Raw genomic sequence first — 18,690 nt, 5'->3', positions numbered from 1 at the left:
CCATATATTAAACCATCCCTGCATCCCTGGGATGAAGCCTACTTGGTCATGATGGATGATCATTTTGATGTGTTCTTGGATTCGGTTTGCGAGGATTTTATTGAGTATTTTTGCATCGATATTCATAAGGGAAATTGGTCTGAAGTTCCCTTTCTTTTTTGGATCTTTGTGTGGTTTAGGTATCAGAGTAATTGTGGCTTCATAGAATGAATTGGGTAGAGTACCTTTTGCTTCTATTTTGTGGAATAGTTTGAGTAGAGTTGGAATTAGGTCTTATTTGAAGGTCTGATAGAACTCTGTACTAAATCCATCTGGTCCTGGGCTTTTTTTGGTTGGAGACTATTGATGACTGCTTCTATTTCTTTAGGGGAAATGGGACTGTTTAAATCTTTAATCTGATCCTGATTTAACTTTGGTATGTGGTATCTGTCTAGGAAATTGGCTATTTCATCCAGGTTTTCTAGTTTTGTTGAGTATAGCCTTTTGTAGTAGGATCTGATGATGTTTTGGATTTCCTCTGGTTCTGTTGTTATGTCTCCTTTTTCATTCTTGATTTTGTTAGTTAGGATACTGTCCCTGTGCTCTCTAGTTAGTCTGGCTAAGGGTTTATTTATCTTGTTGATTTTCTCAAAGAACCAGATCCTCATTTGGTTGATTCTTTGAATAGTTCTTTTTGTTTCCACTTGGTTGATTTCAATCCTGAGTTTGATTATTTCCTGCTGTCTACTCCTCTTGGGTAAATTTGCTTCCTTTAGTCCTAGAGATTCTAGGTGTGCTGTCAGGCTGCTAGTGTATGCTCTCTCTAGTATCTTTTTGGAGGCACTCAGGGCTATGAGTTTTCCTCTTAGGACTGCCTTCATTGTGTCCCATAAGTTTGGGTATGTTGTGGCTTCATTTTCATTAAACTCTAAAAAGTCTTTAATTTCTTTCTTTATTTCATCCTTGACCAAGGAGTGTTGTTCAATTTCCATGTGAATGTTGGCTTTCTATTATTTATGTTGTTATTGAAGATCAGCCTTAGTCCATGTGATCAGGTAAGATGCATGAGATAATTTCAATATTTTTGTACCTGTCGAGGCCTGTTTTGCGACCAATTATATGGTCAATTTTGGAGGATATACCATGTGACACTGAGAAGAAGGTATATGCTTTTGTTTTAGGATAAAATGTTCTGTAGATATCTATTAAATCCATTTGTTTCATGACTTCTGTTAGTGTCCATGTGTCTCTGTTTAGTTTCTGTTTCCACAATCTCTCCATTGGTGAGAGTGGGGTGTTGAAGTCTCCTATCATTATTGTGTGAGGTGCAATGTGTGCTTTGAGCTTTACTAAAGTTTCTTTAATGAATGTGACTGCCCTTGTATTTGGAGCATAGAGATTCAGAATTGAGAGTTCATCTTGGTAGATTTTATCTTTGATGAGTATGAAGTGCCCCTCCTTGTCTTTTTTGATTACTTTGAGTTGGAAGTCAATTTTATTCAATATTAGGATGGCTACTCCAGCTTGTTTTTTCAGACCATTTGCTTAGAAAATTGTTTCACTCTGAGCCTTTCACTCTGAGGTAATGTCTGTCCTTTTCCCTGAGGTGGGTTTCCTGTAAGCAACAAAATGTTGGGTCCTGTTTGTGTAGCCAGTATATTAGTCTGTGTCTTTTTATTGGGGGAATTGAGTCCATTGATGTTAAGAGAAATTAAAGAAAAGTAATTGTTGCTTCCTGTTATTTTTGTTGTTAAAGTTGGGATTCTGTTCTTGTGGCTGTCTACTTTTAGGCTTGTTGAAGGATTACTTTCTTGCCTTTTCTAGGGTGGTTTCTGTCCTTGTGTTGGTGTTTTCCCTTTATTATCCTTTGAAGGGCTGGATTCATGGAAAGATATGTGTGAATTTTGTTTTATCATGGAATACTTTGGTTTCTCCATCTACTGGAATTGAGAGTTTTGTTGGGTATAGTAACCTGGGCTGGCTTTTGTGTTCTCTGAGGGTATACATAACACCTGCCCAGGATCCTCTGGCTTTCATAGTCTCTGGTGAGAAGTCTGGTGTATTTCTAATAGGCCTGCCTTTATATGTTACTTGACCTTTTTCCCTTACTGCTTTTAATGTTCTATCTTTATTTAGTGCATTTATTTTTCTGATTATTATGTGTCAGGAGTAAAAATTTCTCTTTTGGTCCAGTCTATTTGGAGTTCTGTATGCTTCTTGTATGCTCATGGGCATCTCTTTCATTAGGTTTGGGAAGTTTTTTTCTATAATTTTGTTGATGGTATTTGCTGGCCCTTTATGTTGAAAATCTTCATTCTCATCTACTCCTATTATTCGGAGGTTTGGTCTTCCCATTGTATCCTGGATTTCCTGGATGTTTTGAGTTAGGATCTTTTTGCATTTTGCATTTTCTTTGATTGCTGTGCCCATGTTCTCTATGGAATCTTCTGCACCTGAGATTCTCTCTCCCATCTCTTGTATTCTGATGCTGATGCTCGCCTCTATGGTTCCAGATTTCTTTCTTTTCTTTTTTTAATACTTTTTATTTATTTATTTATTTTAATTAGGTATTTTCTTCATTTACATTTTCAAATGCTATTTCAAAGTCTCCCAGACCCTCCTCCCCCACTCCCTTACCCACCCACTCCCACTTCTTGGTCCTGGTATTCCCCTGTACTGAGGCATAGACCAAGGGGCCTGTCTTCCCAATGACAGCTGACTAGGCCATCTTCTGATACATATGCAGCTAGAGACATGAGCTCTCAGGATACTGGTTAGTTTGTATTGTTGTTCCACCTATAGGGTTGCAGACCCCTTCAGCTCCTTGGGTACCTTCTGTATCTCCTCCATTGGGGGCCCAGATTTCTTTCCTAGGCTTTCTATCTCCAGCATTGTCTCACTTTGGGTTTTCTTAATTGTTTCTACTTTTCTTCTTAGGTCTTGGATGGTTTTGTTCAATTCCATCACCTGTTTGGTTGTGTTTTTCTGTAATTCTTTAAGGACTTCTACCTCTTTAGCAGTGTTCTCCTGTATTTCTTTAAGTGAGTTATTAATGCCCTTCTTGATGTACTCTACCAGCATCATGAAATATGATTTTAAATCCGAGTCTTGCTTTTTGGGTGTGTTGGGGTATCCAGGACTGGCTGAGGGGGGAGTGCTAGGTTCTGATGATGGTGAGTGGTCTTGGTTTCTGTTAGTAGGATTCTTACATTTACCTTTTGCCATCTAGTAATCTCTGGAGTTAGTTGTTATAGTTGTATCTGGTTGGAGCTTGTTCCTCCTGTGATTCTGTTAGCCTCTGTCAGCAGACCTGGGAGTCTAGATGTCTCCTGAGTCTCAGTGGTCAGAGTACTCTCTGCAGGCAAGCTCTCCTCTTGCTTGGCAGGTGCACAGATATCTGGCATTCAGACCTGCCTCCTGGCTAAAGATGAAGGCCTGGAACAGGGCCTGTCCCAGAAGGTGTGTTGCCTCTGCAGTCTGCAAGCTCACCTGCACAGACTAGTCTTCAAGGGATGCGGACCATAAGATGGCTCTCTCACCTGCTCTGGTGGTCAGAGCCCTCCAGGGTGGATACCTCTCCTCTGGCTGGGAAGGTGCCCGGATATCTGGAGTCTGAAACAGGGTCTGTCCCAGTAGCTGTGTTGCTTTTGCCTGTCCCAGAAGCTGTGTCGCTTCTGTAGCACACTCTCACCTGCTCAGACTAGTCTCTGAGGGACCCAGGACCCAAGATGGCTCTCTCACTTGCTCTGGCAGAGCCCTCCAGGGTGGACACCTCTCCCCTGGCTGGGAACGTTCCCGGACGTCTGATGCCTGAAACGGGGTCTTTTCCAGAAGCTGTGTCGCTTCTGCCTATCCCAGAATCTGTGTCGCTTCTGCAGTCAGCTCACTCACCTGTGCAGACTGGTCTCTGAGGGACCTGGGACCTAAGATGTCTCCCTCACCTGCTCTGAAAAAGCCCTCCCAGGGGAACACCTCCCTTCTGGCAGGGAAAGTGCCCAGATGTCTGGAGCCTGAAATGGGGTATGTCCCAGAAGCTGTGTCGCTTCTGTAGTCTGCACTCTCACCTGCGCAGACTAGTCTCTGAGGGACCTGGGACCCCATGTATCAAGTTATTTTATTATTGTAAAATAATAACAACATTAGGACATTGACGGGAAAAAAGTTTGGCATAAGGTTAGAACAAGAAATAATATTAGCATTAATGTAAAATATAGAGTCTCAAACGATGAAAATGTGGGATTACCATCTTGAATCTGATCAAGATAAAAGATTAAGTTTAATGAAAAAATAATAAACGTCAAATATTAAACACACCCAGTAGAGAAAAGCTGTGCTTACTTGGGACAATCCCATTTGTTTTTTAAATCTACACTGATTTTGAAGTACTAAGTATCTTGACAGTGCAATCCACTAATTTCCCTGTCTTGCCTACCCACTGTATTCTGATTCTCAGATAGTTTCTCATATACTATTTACTTCGAGTGTTTGAGTGTATGTAGGTATGGGAACACCTATAGCACCTCACATGTGTAGAGACTGTAGACCTCAAGACTGGACTGGGCAGCAAGCATCTTTAACCCACTGAGCCATCTCACTAGCCCGAATTGCAGCATGTAAGTGTATTAATATTGATGTAAGTGGTAATATGAAGATACTTCAGGAAACGTTGAATAGTCCATATCCTTCCACTGTACTGGTTTATCTGAGAGCTTGCAACTGTAAGAAAGGGTTTCATAGTTGTGGCATCCTTGCCAAATGAGGCATTGTTCCTCTGCTTGCAAGACTTGAGTTTGTTTTTGTTTTGTTTTGTTTTTCATGTGGCAAGATGGCGCATCTCTTTTGTGGCTCTGGTGCTAACTGGAAATGCCTCAGATCAGATGGATGTCTACATGGCAGTCTTGTTGAGTTCAACAGGAAAAGCCTCAGCTGTAGGATAGTATCCTGCACAGTTTCCATATGAGCTTATTCTGGAGCTGTCTGGGGAGTTTCCTGAACGCATTCCAGGAACAGTCAAATGCATTTCGTGCTGCTGCTAAGTTTTATTTTCTCACACTAATCTTGGACTTTTGATTTCTGTCTCCCATCTTAAATTTCAAGAACCCAACCCCATCTTTTTAGTTTGATGCACACAGGATGGGTTCAGGGAAATTTGGCCGTTAAGGAAACCAAAGGATCCGTTTATGGATCTAGTTCAAACTGACTCAGCATTATGATGGTGTCACTGTGTGGACATTTTTTCTTTACAAAAGGTTCAGAACAACAATTGTATCCATAAATAAAGGATATCCAAAGTATAAAAATTTTGCTGAAACAACTTCAATTTATTACTATTATCATGCCTAAAGGGCATTAAAGGAGCTACCAGCAGGGACTGCCACAGAAGATGGTGCTGTCTGCCTCTTCTTATGAGTTTCAGTTCTGCCTCTGTACTATGACCGTTTCCTCTGGGCAGACATCTCTATCACTGTTCTGTACATAGTCCTATATGAAGACATCTAAGCAAGCAGCCCTGTTTTTCAATGCCAGAATCATTAGGATTTTAGAATTGTCACATAGTACCCATGACACTTATGTATGGCCCTCAACCAGAGCTGTGGTAGCCCTTGGCAATCAAATATACTTGGACTTCTGAGAAAAGTGTCCACATTAGGTCAGATAAAAATAAAATTACAAGTAGTTTTGATTCAGGTTCTAGCTATTGTGCTTCCTCAAGAGCTGTCATATAAAATTTAAATTAAATTGGATAGAGTTGTGTGAGTTCTATATAATCACCACCAATGTTCTTAGACTCACTGAATTTTGACATTTTATAAACAACTTATTATAAGATCAATGATTTCTACACCCAAAAAGCAAATTTATTATAGAAATAGCCCAATATAATAGTTTGGAGATAAAATAAATTAAACTAAAAAACTTACATAGTGAGTCTCTGTCTCAAAAACAAATATCCTAACAACAACAGTCACGATTGATGCTGGTCCATGCCCATGTAGATGTGCAGGGCATAGTTTAGATCATGGTTGTCTGCTGGGATGATTTATACACCCAGTAGACACTGTTAGTACTTGCAAACATCTCTTAATTACCAGGATGGAGTTGGGGTGTTGTTGGCATCTAAAGGGCAGAGAGCAGGGATGTCACCAACATCTGTAATGGCAAGGACAACCTGCTGCAACAATTCTATCTGGCTCATAATGTCAACAGTGCTGGTGCTAAGAAGCCTTATCTTAGAGACTCAGATGACTGCATCTTCCTCACCCTTTGAGCATTGCATTTAAAGTGATGGGTTCCACTATATCTTGCAATGTGATTTTAATACAAGCAGAATATTTTGATCTAGTAACCAGCTTTGCATACCGAATAAATACAACTCTAATTCCCAAAGTCTTAAGAACATCTGCCTTTACTGACATTTACTTGAAAAGGAATAGCAGCAGTAATCAGAGCCACAATATCTTATAAATATGCTTTGATCCCTTTCCCCTCAAGGGCGCCACTCTTTCCGAAAGTCTATTGATCTTTGCTCACTCTTTCTTCTGTCTGACTTTGCCATCAGCTTGTGCTGGTGCCAATTTGAATGTCCTGTTCCTTGGCATATGTTCCTTCATTATTAATTCACCAGAACACCAGAATCCCAAAGGATAAACCCAAGCAAGTAAACAAGTAAACCTGGGATCTTTTCAATCATGGGACGAACACACATACAATACATGTATATTAATAGATCTGTCACATAAGTAAAATATTTCAGTTAGTCTTGGTTGTGTATAAAACTCTTTTGCAACTCTACAGCTTAAAACAGTGACCAGCTGGACCTGGAGGCAGAGGCATGTGGGTCTTTGAGTTTGAGGCAAACCTGGTTTACACAGTGAGTTCCAAGCCAGTTGGATAGGGATACACAATGAATTTCTGTCTAAAAATAAATATGTAAGTAAACAAATTAAAATAAAAAAAATCACTCACAACTGGACCAGAGTATACTTGGTTGGCTAATTTTAAGACAATATGGATAGACTTATAAAGAATACTTATATAATATAATGCGACAAGAAGAGAGCTAGTTGCTTGGGAAACAACTCCAGAAGTCTTTCTTCCCATGAGGACCACGCACTCAAGTTTGTCAGGGTGTGGGAGAGAGTGAATATCAGATGCCTAGGCCTGCTGTCTTCCCTGGGTTCCCATGAGGCTAAATTCACCTGCAGCATTTGCTGAACTCTAACATCCAAGATGACTCATCTGACAGTTGGCTCTGACTCTGAGATGTGACATTTAGTTCTCAGTGCTCTGCAATAGACTCCCTTTTTATAGAGAAATTCTCCAACAATAATCCTGGACACTGATGTGAAGTGGCTGATCTCCTAAAGCCTGGAGGAGTCAGGACATAAATTCATTTTCCTGCATTATTAATCTCACAAAGACAACATGAGATCAACTTAAGGGAAGAAAAAAAAAATCAATTCTACCTGGTGGTGGGAGGAAGTACAAATTTACAAGATGTGGATGCATAAAGAAGCCAGGGGATATTGTGGCTTAAAATTTAAACTTGATTTTTTAGTTACTATTATTTGTATTTTTTTCTATGTGCAAAATACAAGTTTTTTTCAAGATGCTGAAAGTCTCATCTATCACTAGTCTTGATATCAAGCTCTAAATTTTAGATTCTGCCATCTATATCTGGTTCAGGTTCAGACAAGACTGGCAATTCCTTCTCTTCCATAGACCTGGGAGCTAAGCAAATGGTAGTCTGTCCCCACCTGTCTCATGTGCAATGAGGGAACAAGATATGCAGTGTATATTTCTGTTCTAGAATGGACAGAGTGAAGAGGAGGTAGATATCAGGCTCAAAGTCCTTTTGAACTCCACCAAGATGCATGTGGCTTCTGTAACCCACAGTCAAAGACGTTCCTCATGTTCTTGCTTAGGAGTGACTCTTGGCTGTAACTTACATCTTCTTAGCCTTCATCCTAGCACAAAGTCATGAATCTGATGTCTTCTGTTCATTTGAACTATCCTGTCTCTTCAATATAAGTTGGTGTACTAAAAATATATTTGCAATTCATTGTATACCCCGCACAAATATAAAGTTTGAAAGAAACTTTGGGTATATTTGAGTCTGCTTGCTGTTTTGTCTGGTGAAGGCATGGCCAAGTCAATGGTACCTAAAAGCTTTTTAATTCTCACTTTTGCTTTCCAGTATTGTTGAAATAGTGTGTGTGTGTGTGTGTGCGCGTGTGCACGTGCACATGCGCTATGGTGACTTGATAAAATTATATGTGAAATCATACCAAAATAAAAAGAAATAAATTCATGAGTAGATAAAGGAGATCTACCATTGTGGTGGTTATTTTTATAACAACTTGACACAGGCTAGAGTCATTTGAATAATGGGAACCTCAAGAGAGAAGTAGAGTGTTTTCTTAATCAGTGATTGATGGGGGAGGGCTGACTCCTTGTGGGTGGGGCTATTTCTGAGCTGGTGGTCCTAGATTGTATAAGGAAAGAGGCTGAGAAACAAGCCATGAGGAGCACGACTGTAAGCAGCGCCCCTCCATTACCTCTGCATGAGCTCCAGCCCCCGGATTTTTGCCTACTTGAGTTCCTATCTTCTTTGTTAATGAACTGTGATGTGGAAACATACGCCAAATATACCTTTTCCTACCCAAGTTACTTTGGTCATGGTGTTTCATAACAGCAATAGTACCACAAACTAATACAATGAGGGAATACTATTTTGTCATAAAAATAAAGAAATCCCGCCACTTGCTACAAAGATTATCCTAAAGGACAGTACATCAAATAAACGGAGCCGGACACAGAGGGAAAGAACCCGTGTGATCTCATTTGTGAGGAGTCTAAGAGCTTTGGACTCTAAGTCCATAGCCATGAGACCTAGAGACACGTCCTTGCTTTGTCATACCTGAAGCTCTTTCTTTGCTAATTCTTTTCCTGGAAAGATTAAGAATAATTAACCATTGTATTTCACAACCCACTATAGCTTGGGCCTTCTTTGTTTCTAGCCTGTGCTTGCAAACAAATCAGTTCCTTCTTAGGTCCTTCTCCCTTTCTTCTAGAGTTTTGTAAAAGGAAACCAGAAGAAGCCACTTGGCATTTCCGGAGTTCTTTAGGGAACTGTAGCTAGACAAACCAATTAGAGACACTATGGGCCTCTCTTTCCAGTGATGGACAACTAGGCCATCTTTTGATACATATGCAGCTAGAGACAAGAGCTCCGAGGGTACTGGTTAGTTCATACTGTTGTTCCACCTATAGAGTTGCAGACCCCTTTAGCTCCTTGGGTACTTTCTCTAGCTCCTCCATTGGGGGCCCTGTGATCCATCCAATAGCTGACTGTGAGCATCCACTTCTGTGTTTGCNAGGCCCCGGCATAGCCTCACAAGAGACAGCTATATCAGGGTCCTTTCAGCAAAATCTTGCTGGTGTATGCAATGGTGTCAGCATTTGGAGGCTGATTATGGCATGCATCCCCAGGTATGGCAGTCTCTAGATGGTCCATCCTTTCATCTCAGCTCCAAACTTTGTCTCTGTAACTCCTTCCATGGGTGTTTTGTTCCCAATTCTAAGAAGGGGCAAAGTGTCCACACTTTGGTCTTCATTCTTCTTGAGTTTCATGTGTTTTGCAAATTGTATCTTGTATCTTGGGTATTCTAAGTTTCTGGGTTAATATCCACTTATCAGTGAGTACATATCATGTGAGTTCTTTTGTGATTGGGTTACCTCACTCAGGATGATGCCCTCCAAGTCCATCCATTTGCCTAGGAATTTCATAAATTCATTCTTTTTTTTTGGTCATTCATTTATTTGTTTATTTATTTATTTATACTCCAGATTTTATTCCCCCATCCCTCATCCCCCAGTCAACCCTTCGACTGTTCCACATCCCATACCTCCTCTCCACCAGCCTGTCTCCATGTGGATGTCTCCACCTTCCACCCTCCACCCAACCAGACCTCTAAGCTCCCTGGAGCCTCCAGTCTCTTGAGGGTTAAGTATATCTTCTCTGACTGAACCCAGACCCGGCAGTTGTATATGTGTTGGGGGCCTCATATCAGCTGGTGTGTGCTGCGTGGTTTGTGGTCCAGTGTTTGAGAGATCTCCAGGGTCCAGGTTAATTGAGACTGCTGGCCCTCCTCCTCAGCTTCTTTCAGCCTTTCTGTAATTCAACCACAGGGGTCAGCAGCTTCTTTCTATTGGTTGGGTGCAAATATCTGCATCTGATTCTTTCAGCTTCTTGTTGGGTCTTCCAGAGTGCAGTCATGATAGGTCCCTTTTTATGTGTGCTCTATAGCTTCAGTAATAGTGTTAGGCCTTGGGACCTCCAGTTGAGCTGGATCCCACTTTGGGCCTGTCACTGGACCTTCTTTTCCTCAGGCTCCTCTCCATTTCCATTCCTGCAGTTCTTGTGATTGCTTTCTTCTCCCTCCAAAGTGGGACTGAGGCATCTTGCTTGAGCACCTCAGCTTGTTGACCTTTTTGAGTTCTGTGGACTCTATCTTGGGTATTCTATACTTTTTTATTTTTATTTTTTTATTTTTTTGGCTAATATCCACTTGTTAGTGAGTATATACCATGCATGTCCTCTGGGGTTTGAGTTACCTCACTCAGGTAATCCCATCCATTTGCCTGCAAAACTCAGGATGGCCTCATCTTTAATAGCTGAGTAGTATTCCATTGTGTAAAATGAACCACATTTTCTGTATCCATTCTTCTGTCATGAGACATCTAGGTTGTTTCTAGCTTCTGGATATCACAAATAAGGCTGCTATGAATATAGTGGAGCACATGCCCCTGTGGCATGGTGGGGCATCTTTTGGGTATATTACCAAGAGTGGTATATCTGGGTCTTCAGGTAGATCTATTTCCAATTTTCTGAGGAACCTCCAGATTGATTTCCAGAGTGGTTGTACCAGTTTGCAATCCCACCAGCAATGGAGGAGTGTTTCTCCACATCCTCTCCAACAAGTGTTGTCACCTGAGGTTTTGATCTTAGCCATTCTAATTGGTGTAAGGTGGAATCTCAGGGTCATTTTGATTTGCATTTCTCTGATCACTAAGGACTTTGAACATTTCTTTAGGTGCTTCTCAGCCATTCTAGATTCCTCTGTTGTGAGTTCTCAGTTTAGTTCTATACATCATTTTTTTAATTAGGTATTTTCTTCATTTACATTTCCAGTGCTATCCTAAAAGTCCCCCATACCCTCCCACACACACACACTCCCTTACCCACCCACTCCCACTTCTTGGCCCTGGCATTCCCCTGTACTGAGGCATATAAAGTTTGCACGACCAATGGGCCTCTCTTTCCACTGATGGCCGACTAGGCCATCTTCTGTTACATATGCAGCTAGAGACACGAGCTCTGGGGGGTCCTGGTTAGTTCATATTGTTGTTCCACCTATAGGGTTGCAGATCCCTTTAGCTCCTTGGGTACTTTCTCTAGCTCCTCCATTGGGGGCCCTGTGATCCATCCAATAGCTGACTGTGAGCATCCACTTCTGTGTTTGCNAGGCNCNGGCATAGNCTCACAAGAGANAGCTATATCNGGGTCCTTTCAGCAAAATCTTGCTGGTGTATGCAATGGTGTCAGCATTTGGAGGCTGATTATGGGATGGATCCCTGGATATGGCAGACTCTAGATGGTCCATCCTTTCATCTCAGCTCATCTCACCAGCCCCCCTTAATATTCTTAATATGGTATTCTTTTTATAAGGCATAGCAACTTCAACCCAAAATATGTCTGTCTACTTATGTAATGCTTTTCCTTTTTGGTGCTCTCAATATTAACTGTGACAGCAATTAAAGTGAGATCCATTTAGAAATTTACTATTTGACTTCTTATAATTTTTATAAATCTGATCAACTATGCTTATGTACATGTTAAGTCCTTTATGACTCAGAAATATGTTCTTAAAGAATTTGTTCAACATGTTTTAATTATAATAAATATGTGTGGGGAACTGCAGGCTGGTATCCAGTCCAGCTGAGGTCTGAACCCCGATGGTCATATTTCACCTATTTGTCATGGTAGGTGTTCCCTCATGCTCCTGGAACTCCGGCCCCTGCCTAAGGTACCACCTCCCACAGCCCCCACAAGAAAAGCGTGGTCAGTAGTTATGTAAGCAATGGACCAAGCTTCTGACCTTCAAGCTAAACTCCTCCCCAGTTACCTAGGAACATTGAAGACCATAAAAAGGGGTGCTCAGCCCCCACCTCGCTCTCTTATTCCTTTGTTTCTTTACCTCTCACTCACTTCTCTCTCCTCTTCACTTACTCTTTGTCTTCTTCTCTCCTCTTTCTCTCTCTCTCTCTCGATCTCTCTCGATCTCTCTCGATCTCTCTCTCTCTCTCTCTCTCTCTCTCTCTCTCTCTCTCTCTCTCTCTCTCCTCTTTTCTATCTTCTCTCTTTCCCCTGCATTTCTATAATAAAGCTCTTAAACGATAGACAGTCTCTGCTCCTTCAAGGTCCACTGTGCACTCTGGTCAGTGTTGGGAACTTCTTCCCCTATTGCCTCTCTCCTACAACCCTGGGTCTTTAGCAAGGTAGCTCCAGGGTTCCAGGTCAGGGGCTGCCCCTTTCTCCATCCCCTGCTGCATGGGTCAGGCATGCTCCCTCGGGGCCCAGTGGAAAAGCACCTGGCAGTCTCCCCACCTCCGTCTGCCCAGAGTACAGGAACTCTGGCCTGACATGGCATAATTTTCCTCTCAACTTTTCCCCAGCACCCCCCTCCTTTATTTTGTTCCCAACAAATATTTAAACAGTATAAAATACACACTGCTAGGATATAACCGCTGTCTATACACTCCTTTATGCTCCCTGAGAGCCTGTCGGGAGTTCCTGTACTTTGTCTCTCTGTTCCACTGCACTGTCAGCTTGTCCCGAGAGGGATCAAAATCTTTCTTTGCAAGTCTGTCCATTTTTGTTTGTTTGTTTGTTTCTTTGGTGGTGGGAGCAATGGAGAGGTAAAGATGGAAACCCGGGCATGTTGAGTAAGCCTGAGGTATATCCCCAGCGCATTCATTTGTTTGTCTCTTTTGGATCACACAATGTCGAATCAATCAGACTTAACTTAGAGGTGGAGATAGTAAGTGAAAACAGTTAGAAATTGTTTACAGAGTGTAGAGAATTAAAGAACCAAGGATGACCTCCTCTGCATGGTAGGCTGCTTCACTGAAAGGAATTAAGATCCACGCATGATGGAGAATATGTAGCTTTTTGTCTTTCTCAGTTTGCATGCCTTAAAATCAGTTTCCAAATCCATTTGTTTCCCTATAAATTGGTTGTACTTTTTTTTTTCAGCTATAGCTGAGTGATGTTTCATTGTGTTTGTGCAAATGTGGATCCTAGCTTATGATGTGTCTGTACCCATGTGTAAGTGAGAGTAAAGTCTAAACATCTAGAAAGGAGACCGAGACGGTAATATTGAATGAGAAGGACTAGAGGGTCCAAAGGACATGCGGGACATGAAACAGAACAAGAGTCTGTGGTGAGGGAGGCCACCAGGGGAAAAGGGGAGTGGGAGGTGGTCAGCAGAGGAGAACAAAATACTCTGCTCCAAAATGTTCTAGTGGTATCTAACAGTAAGCTTTAGTTTCAAAAACACAAAATAAAGAAACAAGAGCTGATGCTAAAAAAGAAAAAATAGGGAAGTAAACTGTAGTAGGAGATGAATTTAGTTTTTGTCAAGAGCAACATAGAAATATCCTATAATCATGTTTTGGACAGGTTTGAGTTTCTCTGCAGGGTTGTATTTCTTCTGCAATTTAAACCTTTTAGGCTGTTAGTAGAAGATTTAATAACCGAGTCTGGAAGTGACTATTTTGTTTTTATGTTTAAAACTGACAATTTTGATGAAAGGGAAAGGTTTAAATGTTTTTTTTTCTTTTAGGGAAATGGAAATAAAATTAGAAATTATTTACTGGTTGTGTGTGATGCACGCATAAATGTGGACTTAGGGACTCAGCAATGTCTGTCTTTGTGTGCACAAGGTAAAAGGGAACTTTCAGATAGTTTGGTAATTGGGTATATACCAGGATCAAAAAAAATTATCGGTGCCAAAAACATCTGTGCATTAGATTCACACACCTAGTGATTTAACCTCCTATGAGATTGATACAACCCAGGAGTGCAGCTATCATGGGCATCACTCTGTTTATGATGCTCTACACAAGAATGTTATGCTGGCTTTGGAGCATAATCTGAAAGCTATGCCGTCCTGGTTTATAAAATGCTACACATCCTCAGCTAAATGAAAAAATGTCACCGATGTTCTAAGTGTATACTCATAGATTTAGAATAGTAGTTTTTATGTATTATGAAGCTCTGAATTCTACCGAACTTACAAGTTAAGGTGACTTTGCTGCAACCTATATTTGTTTGTAGAGTCCAAAGGTCAGAGGTCAGACTAAAAACTACTCAACCATGAATTTATCTTGCAGGTAACATTAGGTAAAATCAATACTTTAGTTTTTACAATGTCCTTGAGTAGCTGTATGAGGTTGCAGGACCTGACTTCTTTGGAGTCTAAAACAACTCTGCCACAGGGAGACTTGGCTAAATACTTCACACCACGTGCTTCAATTTTCTTTTCTATAAACTAGGAATTATAATGAATTTGGTTACATGTTGGCTGTAAGAACTGAGTGAGTGTGTGTGTGTGTGTGTGTGTGTGTGTGTGTGNGAGAGAGAGAGAGAGAGAGAGAGAGAGAGAGAGAGAGAGAGAGAGAGAGGGAGAGAGAGAGATCACTCAGAGCTCTTGTTTGCAAGCAGCAGGACTAGTTCTAATCTTCACCACCCATGGAAAAGCCAGGCATGGCCTGGTGCCCCTGTAACCCAGTATTGGGAATCAGAAACAGTGGAACCCCAGGAGTTTGCTGGCCAGCCAGCCTAGCCAAAATGTGAACTTCAAGTTTAGCATTGAGAACCTTCTCTGAGTGACCTTGACTCAGAAAATAAGACAGAGACTGAAGGGGAAGGACATGTGACATCATTCTTTAACTTTAGAATGCACACATGGATATTTATCGTCCACATGTGCATAAATCACATATATACATCAAACACATACATTCAATGAGTAAATTCATTCATTAATTATATATTATATGTGGCAACTATATATATGATAAATCATATAAATATATACCAATGTCTGATACATAGGGATTTTGCCTACTGAAATAATGGTTATATAATGAACTTTAAAGTTAAAACAAAAAGCATTTTGAAAATATATTAAGTATAGTGGCATTCTGTAAACATTACAGATGCATCCAAAGTTTCTGCATGTTAAGAGGTTTCATTATTTACTTCCATATTTTCTTGCTCATTTCTTCCAACATTTGATAATGTTTAGGTTCTAGTGCACAGCCCACCATTCTGAGGAGATGAAGCCAAGGATGGTCAGATGCAGAGATGTAGCTTTGAGCATCATCCTTCAAACAGGGTGAGGCAGTGGTGGGGGAAAGATTGTGTCTGCCATCAGTGCTCTGCCACACAATGCCTAGCATAGTGGTCTACAAAGCTGGTACCTGGGGATTAGCCAGTTAGCTGAGCTACGTTTTCTTTCTAGAGGCGTATGATGTGTCCTCTCTTAGAGGGTTGTCATCTCCAAACCTTCAGTGCCTTCCTCGACACTGGTCTTTTCCTCCTATATTAGTTTTTCTTTGCATAACAAATCACCACACACTTGGCAATGGGAAGCCATATACATTTATTGTCTCCACATTTCTGTGGGTCAGGAGTCTGTGAACAGCTCACTGGCATTGGCTCCAGGTCACCCAGGCTACAGGATGTCTGCTGGGGATCATTCTTATCCAAAGACCCCTCCAGGAATGATCCACTTTAAACCTTGTCTGCCTCCTTAGCTCTCTTCACTTCCTTATGTTTGTAAGCCTGGGGGCTCATATTCTCACAGGTTGGTGGCTCCATTCCTAAAGGGGGCTTCAGTTCCCTGCTATTACCATACTCTACATAGAGTTTATAATGTGGCCTGTGGGTCTCCAAAGCCTGAAGGAAAACCCCTCACTCCAGCCAGCAATTTAAAGTAGCATCATAAGGTTGGTATGCCACCACTCTGTCATACTTTGTGAGCTAGATACAAGTCACAGGCTCCGCTCACACTCAAGTGTGAGCGGCAGGGGGCAGGAGTGGGCAGAGAGTCCTTCATGCAGCTCTATCAAATGCTTTCCTGGGTGACTTGATCCTTGCATCTTCCCTTCTTGCCCATGTCCACCTCTATGTCCCACTAGACACTTCATTCGTTCATGCCTTTCTACCCTTCCCTCCTCTCCTAGCTTGGACTCTATCCTCTAGCATAGAATTTGGTGCTTAGTTGATCTCAGTGCATTTTTACTTCTAACAGATTTGTTGTGGGTAACTCATTCATAAACTTTTCGTGAGTGAATGAGGCTAAACATAGGGCTCGCCTACACACATGTAAGGCACTTGCTAATAATTTTTAAAATAATATTTTAGTGGTGATTTAGTGGTGTAAAATAATATTTAGTGGTGTAATTTCATACAATGTACTTTATATCCACCTCTTTCAAGTCTTCCCAGATTTGCTCCACCTCCCTAAGTCTAATTGGTGGTGTTCACATTCTCTTAGGGAAGAGCTTACCTAGAGCAATGCCAACCTAGGAGGGAATTTACCCTTATGGGAAACAGACACTTGCCCTGCATCTTTAAATGTCAATAGCTCTTTACCTAAGGCATGGGACTTCATGGCCACTGCTTCTACTTCATGCTGGAATTTTCTGACTTGAGCTTTCTAACAACTTCTAAATGATGTGTCTAGTTGAGAGTTGTATTGAACCTTCAAGACAACTCAATTTAAGTTGAGTTGGAAGATAAAATAGTTTTATGATCTCTTCTATAGGTGTATTACCAGCATTTGGTGACATAACTACTTTGTAACCTATCAGATTATCTAACCAAAAATTTTTTTATTCTGCCTTCTAGATGAACAAGAGATTGTACAGAAACGCACCTTCACAAAATGGATCAATTCCCATCTGGCCAAGGTAACAAAATGACCTAGAGTTAGAGGTTCACACAATTGGAGCCAACAACCATATGCATCTCTGTCTTTTTTTTTTTTTTTCTTGCTTGTTCAATCTTTAATTTTTATTTTTGGATGAGAGCATCTTTATACATCAAAAAGCAATATCATTCTAAATTCAAAACGACATAGGGCCACATTTTGTGGTTTCATTTGATAAATATGAGCAGGATTTGTACACACAGACACACGTGTATGGCTCGGTGGTTCTTTTCATTTAGAGGGCCCAGAAGAAGAAAGGGAGCCTTTGGCAGGGTGCACTATCCACCCTTTGCCAGTGAGAAAATTCAGAGGAGATAAACCAACATCCTGTTGAGCAGCACACACCCAGCCTGGGCATACACTGGACTGCTGGGATAGAAGCCTTGTGCCTTTTAACTTAAACAAGGGTCCTGGGTATTGGGCTAGGCAGACAGTGGCACAGACCACTAATATCTCACCACTGCGTTTTTACATACCATTTTATGGAACTCTGTCTTAATGAGGCTCCCAAAGACCTCATTAGAAAGGAAGGTGGTAGCCACCATTACTGATCAGTGGTATTGGTGGGATTATGGGTTGGCTAGATGCTCCCTAGTTATGGTGTTTGGTTTTCACCTCCGGAAGGAAATGAGTTGACAGCTGGTCAAGAGATGCTATTTTGTGTAATTTGTATGAACCTTGACAAAATGACCCACTCAGTTGTTGCTCCTACAGTACCGTGTGTTGTGTCAGAGGGAAGATTCCTGTGCATTTTTGTTTGATTGTATCCATTCAGTTAATACAGACAGGAGCAAGGAATGGTCTGCACCGTGCAAGGGGCTTTATCTGAGTAGATCCAGCTCTGCTTTCCCTGGGAGATTTGATGGAAGTGAAACCGAGGTAGCAGGACACTAGAAACACTGAAATCCTCAATGAGTGTCTACATTAGGTTGGTAGGTGACCATGAGTCCATATGTGATACTGTCTTTGAGTATAAATGATAATATGAAATGACTTTTAACCTTAGCGTGTCACAGTAAAATTATTCCCCTATGCAGATTGACAAAAACAAAACAAAACAAAGCAAAGCAAAGCAAAGCAAAGCAAAGCAAAGCAAAGCAAAGCAAAGCAAAACAAAACAAAACAAAACAAAACAAAACAAAACAGCCCTAAGACATTTGATATATATGTGTGTATATTCAATTGTCAGGACAATTGGCTGAAGCCAGCTAATGATTTTCTCTGGAAAGTGGTGTCTGCAGTACATAAGGTAATTCTCCCTGGCAGATTTTTTCTGTTGTGGTTTAAGTCTCAAATATTTCTCAAGGTCCAGTGGCTTCAACAATAAGTGTTACTGTCCCACAGTTTTGGGGATCAAAGTAAGAAGATTTGGTTTTTGTGGGCTTTTTTGTTTGTTTCTGGTTTTGTTTTCATAAAGATCTTTCTGGCTTGCTGTCTGCTGCCTTCTTCTAGTATCCTCACAGGAGTGAAAGGGACAGAGCTCTGGTCTCTCTTCTTCCTAGAATGACCTGTTAAGTGTCTTCACAGAAACCCACCTCGTGGTGTGTGTGTGTGTGTGTGTGTGTGTGTGTGTCTGTCTGTGTGTGTGTGTGTATCTATCTCTCTGTGTGTGTGTGTGTGTGGTATGTGTGTGTGTGTATGTGTGTGT

General features: G+C 41.2%; 1 protein-coding gene across 12 annotated transcripts in view; it reads left to right on the top strand.

Annotated features, from left to right (window-relative positions):
- The window catches only part of Syne1 (spectrin repeat containing nuclear envelope protein 1), a 444,430-nt gene that overhangs the window by 11,538 nt on the left and 414,202 nt on the right, over positions 1-18,690 (top strand). For all 12 annotated transcript variants that reach the window (XM_029482408.1, XM_029482403.1, XM_029482399.1 and 9 more), the window contains exon 2: positions 16,961-17,022. In XM_029482408.1, the coding sequence (XP_029338268.1) occupies positions 16,961-17,022 (62 nt within the window). The remainder of the gene's footprint in view (positions 1-16,960; positions 17,023-18,690) is intronic.

Source organism: Mus caroli, chromosome 10 (assembly GCF_900094665.2).
Source record: "Mus caroli chromosome 10, CAROLI_EIJ_v1.1, whole genome shotgun sequence".
Lineage (NCBI taxonomy): Eukaryota > Metazoa > Chordata > Mammalia > Rodentia > Muridae > Mus > Mus caroli.
This window is presented reverse-complemented; position numbering and strand designations above follow the sequence as displayed.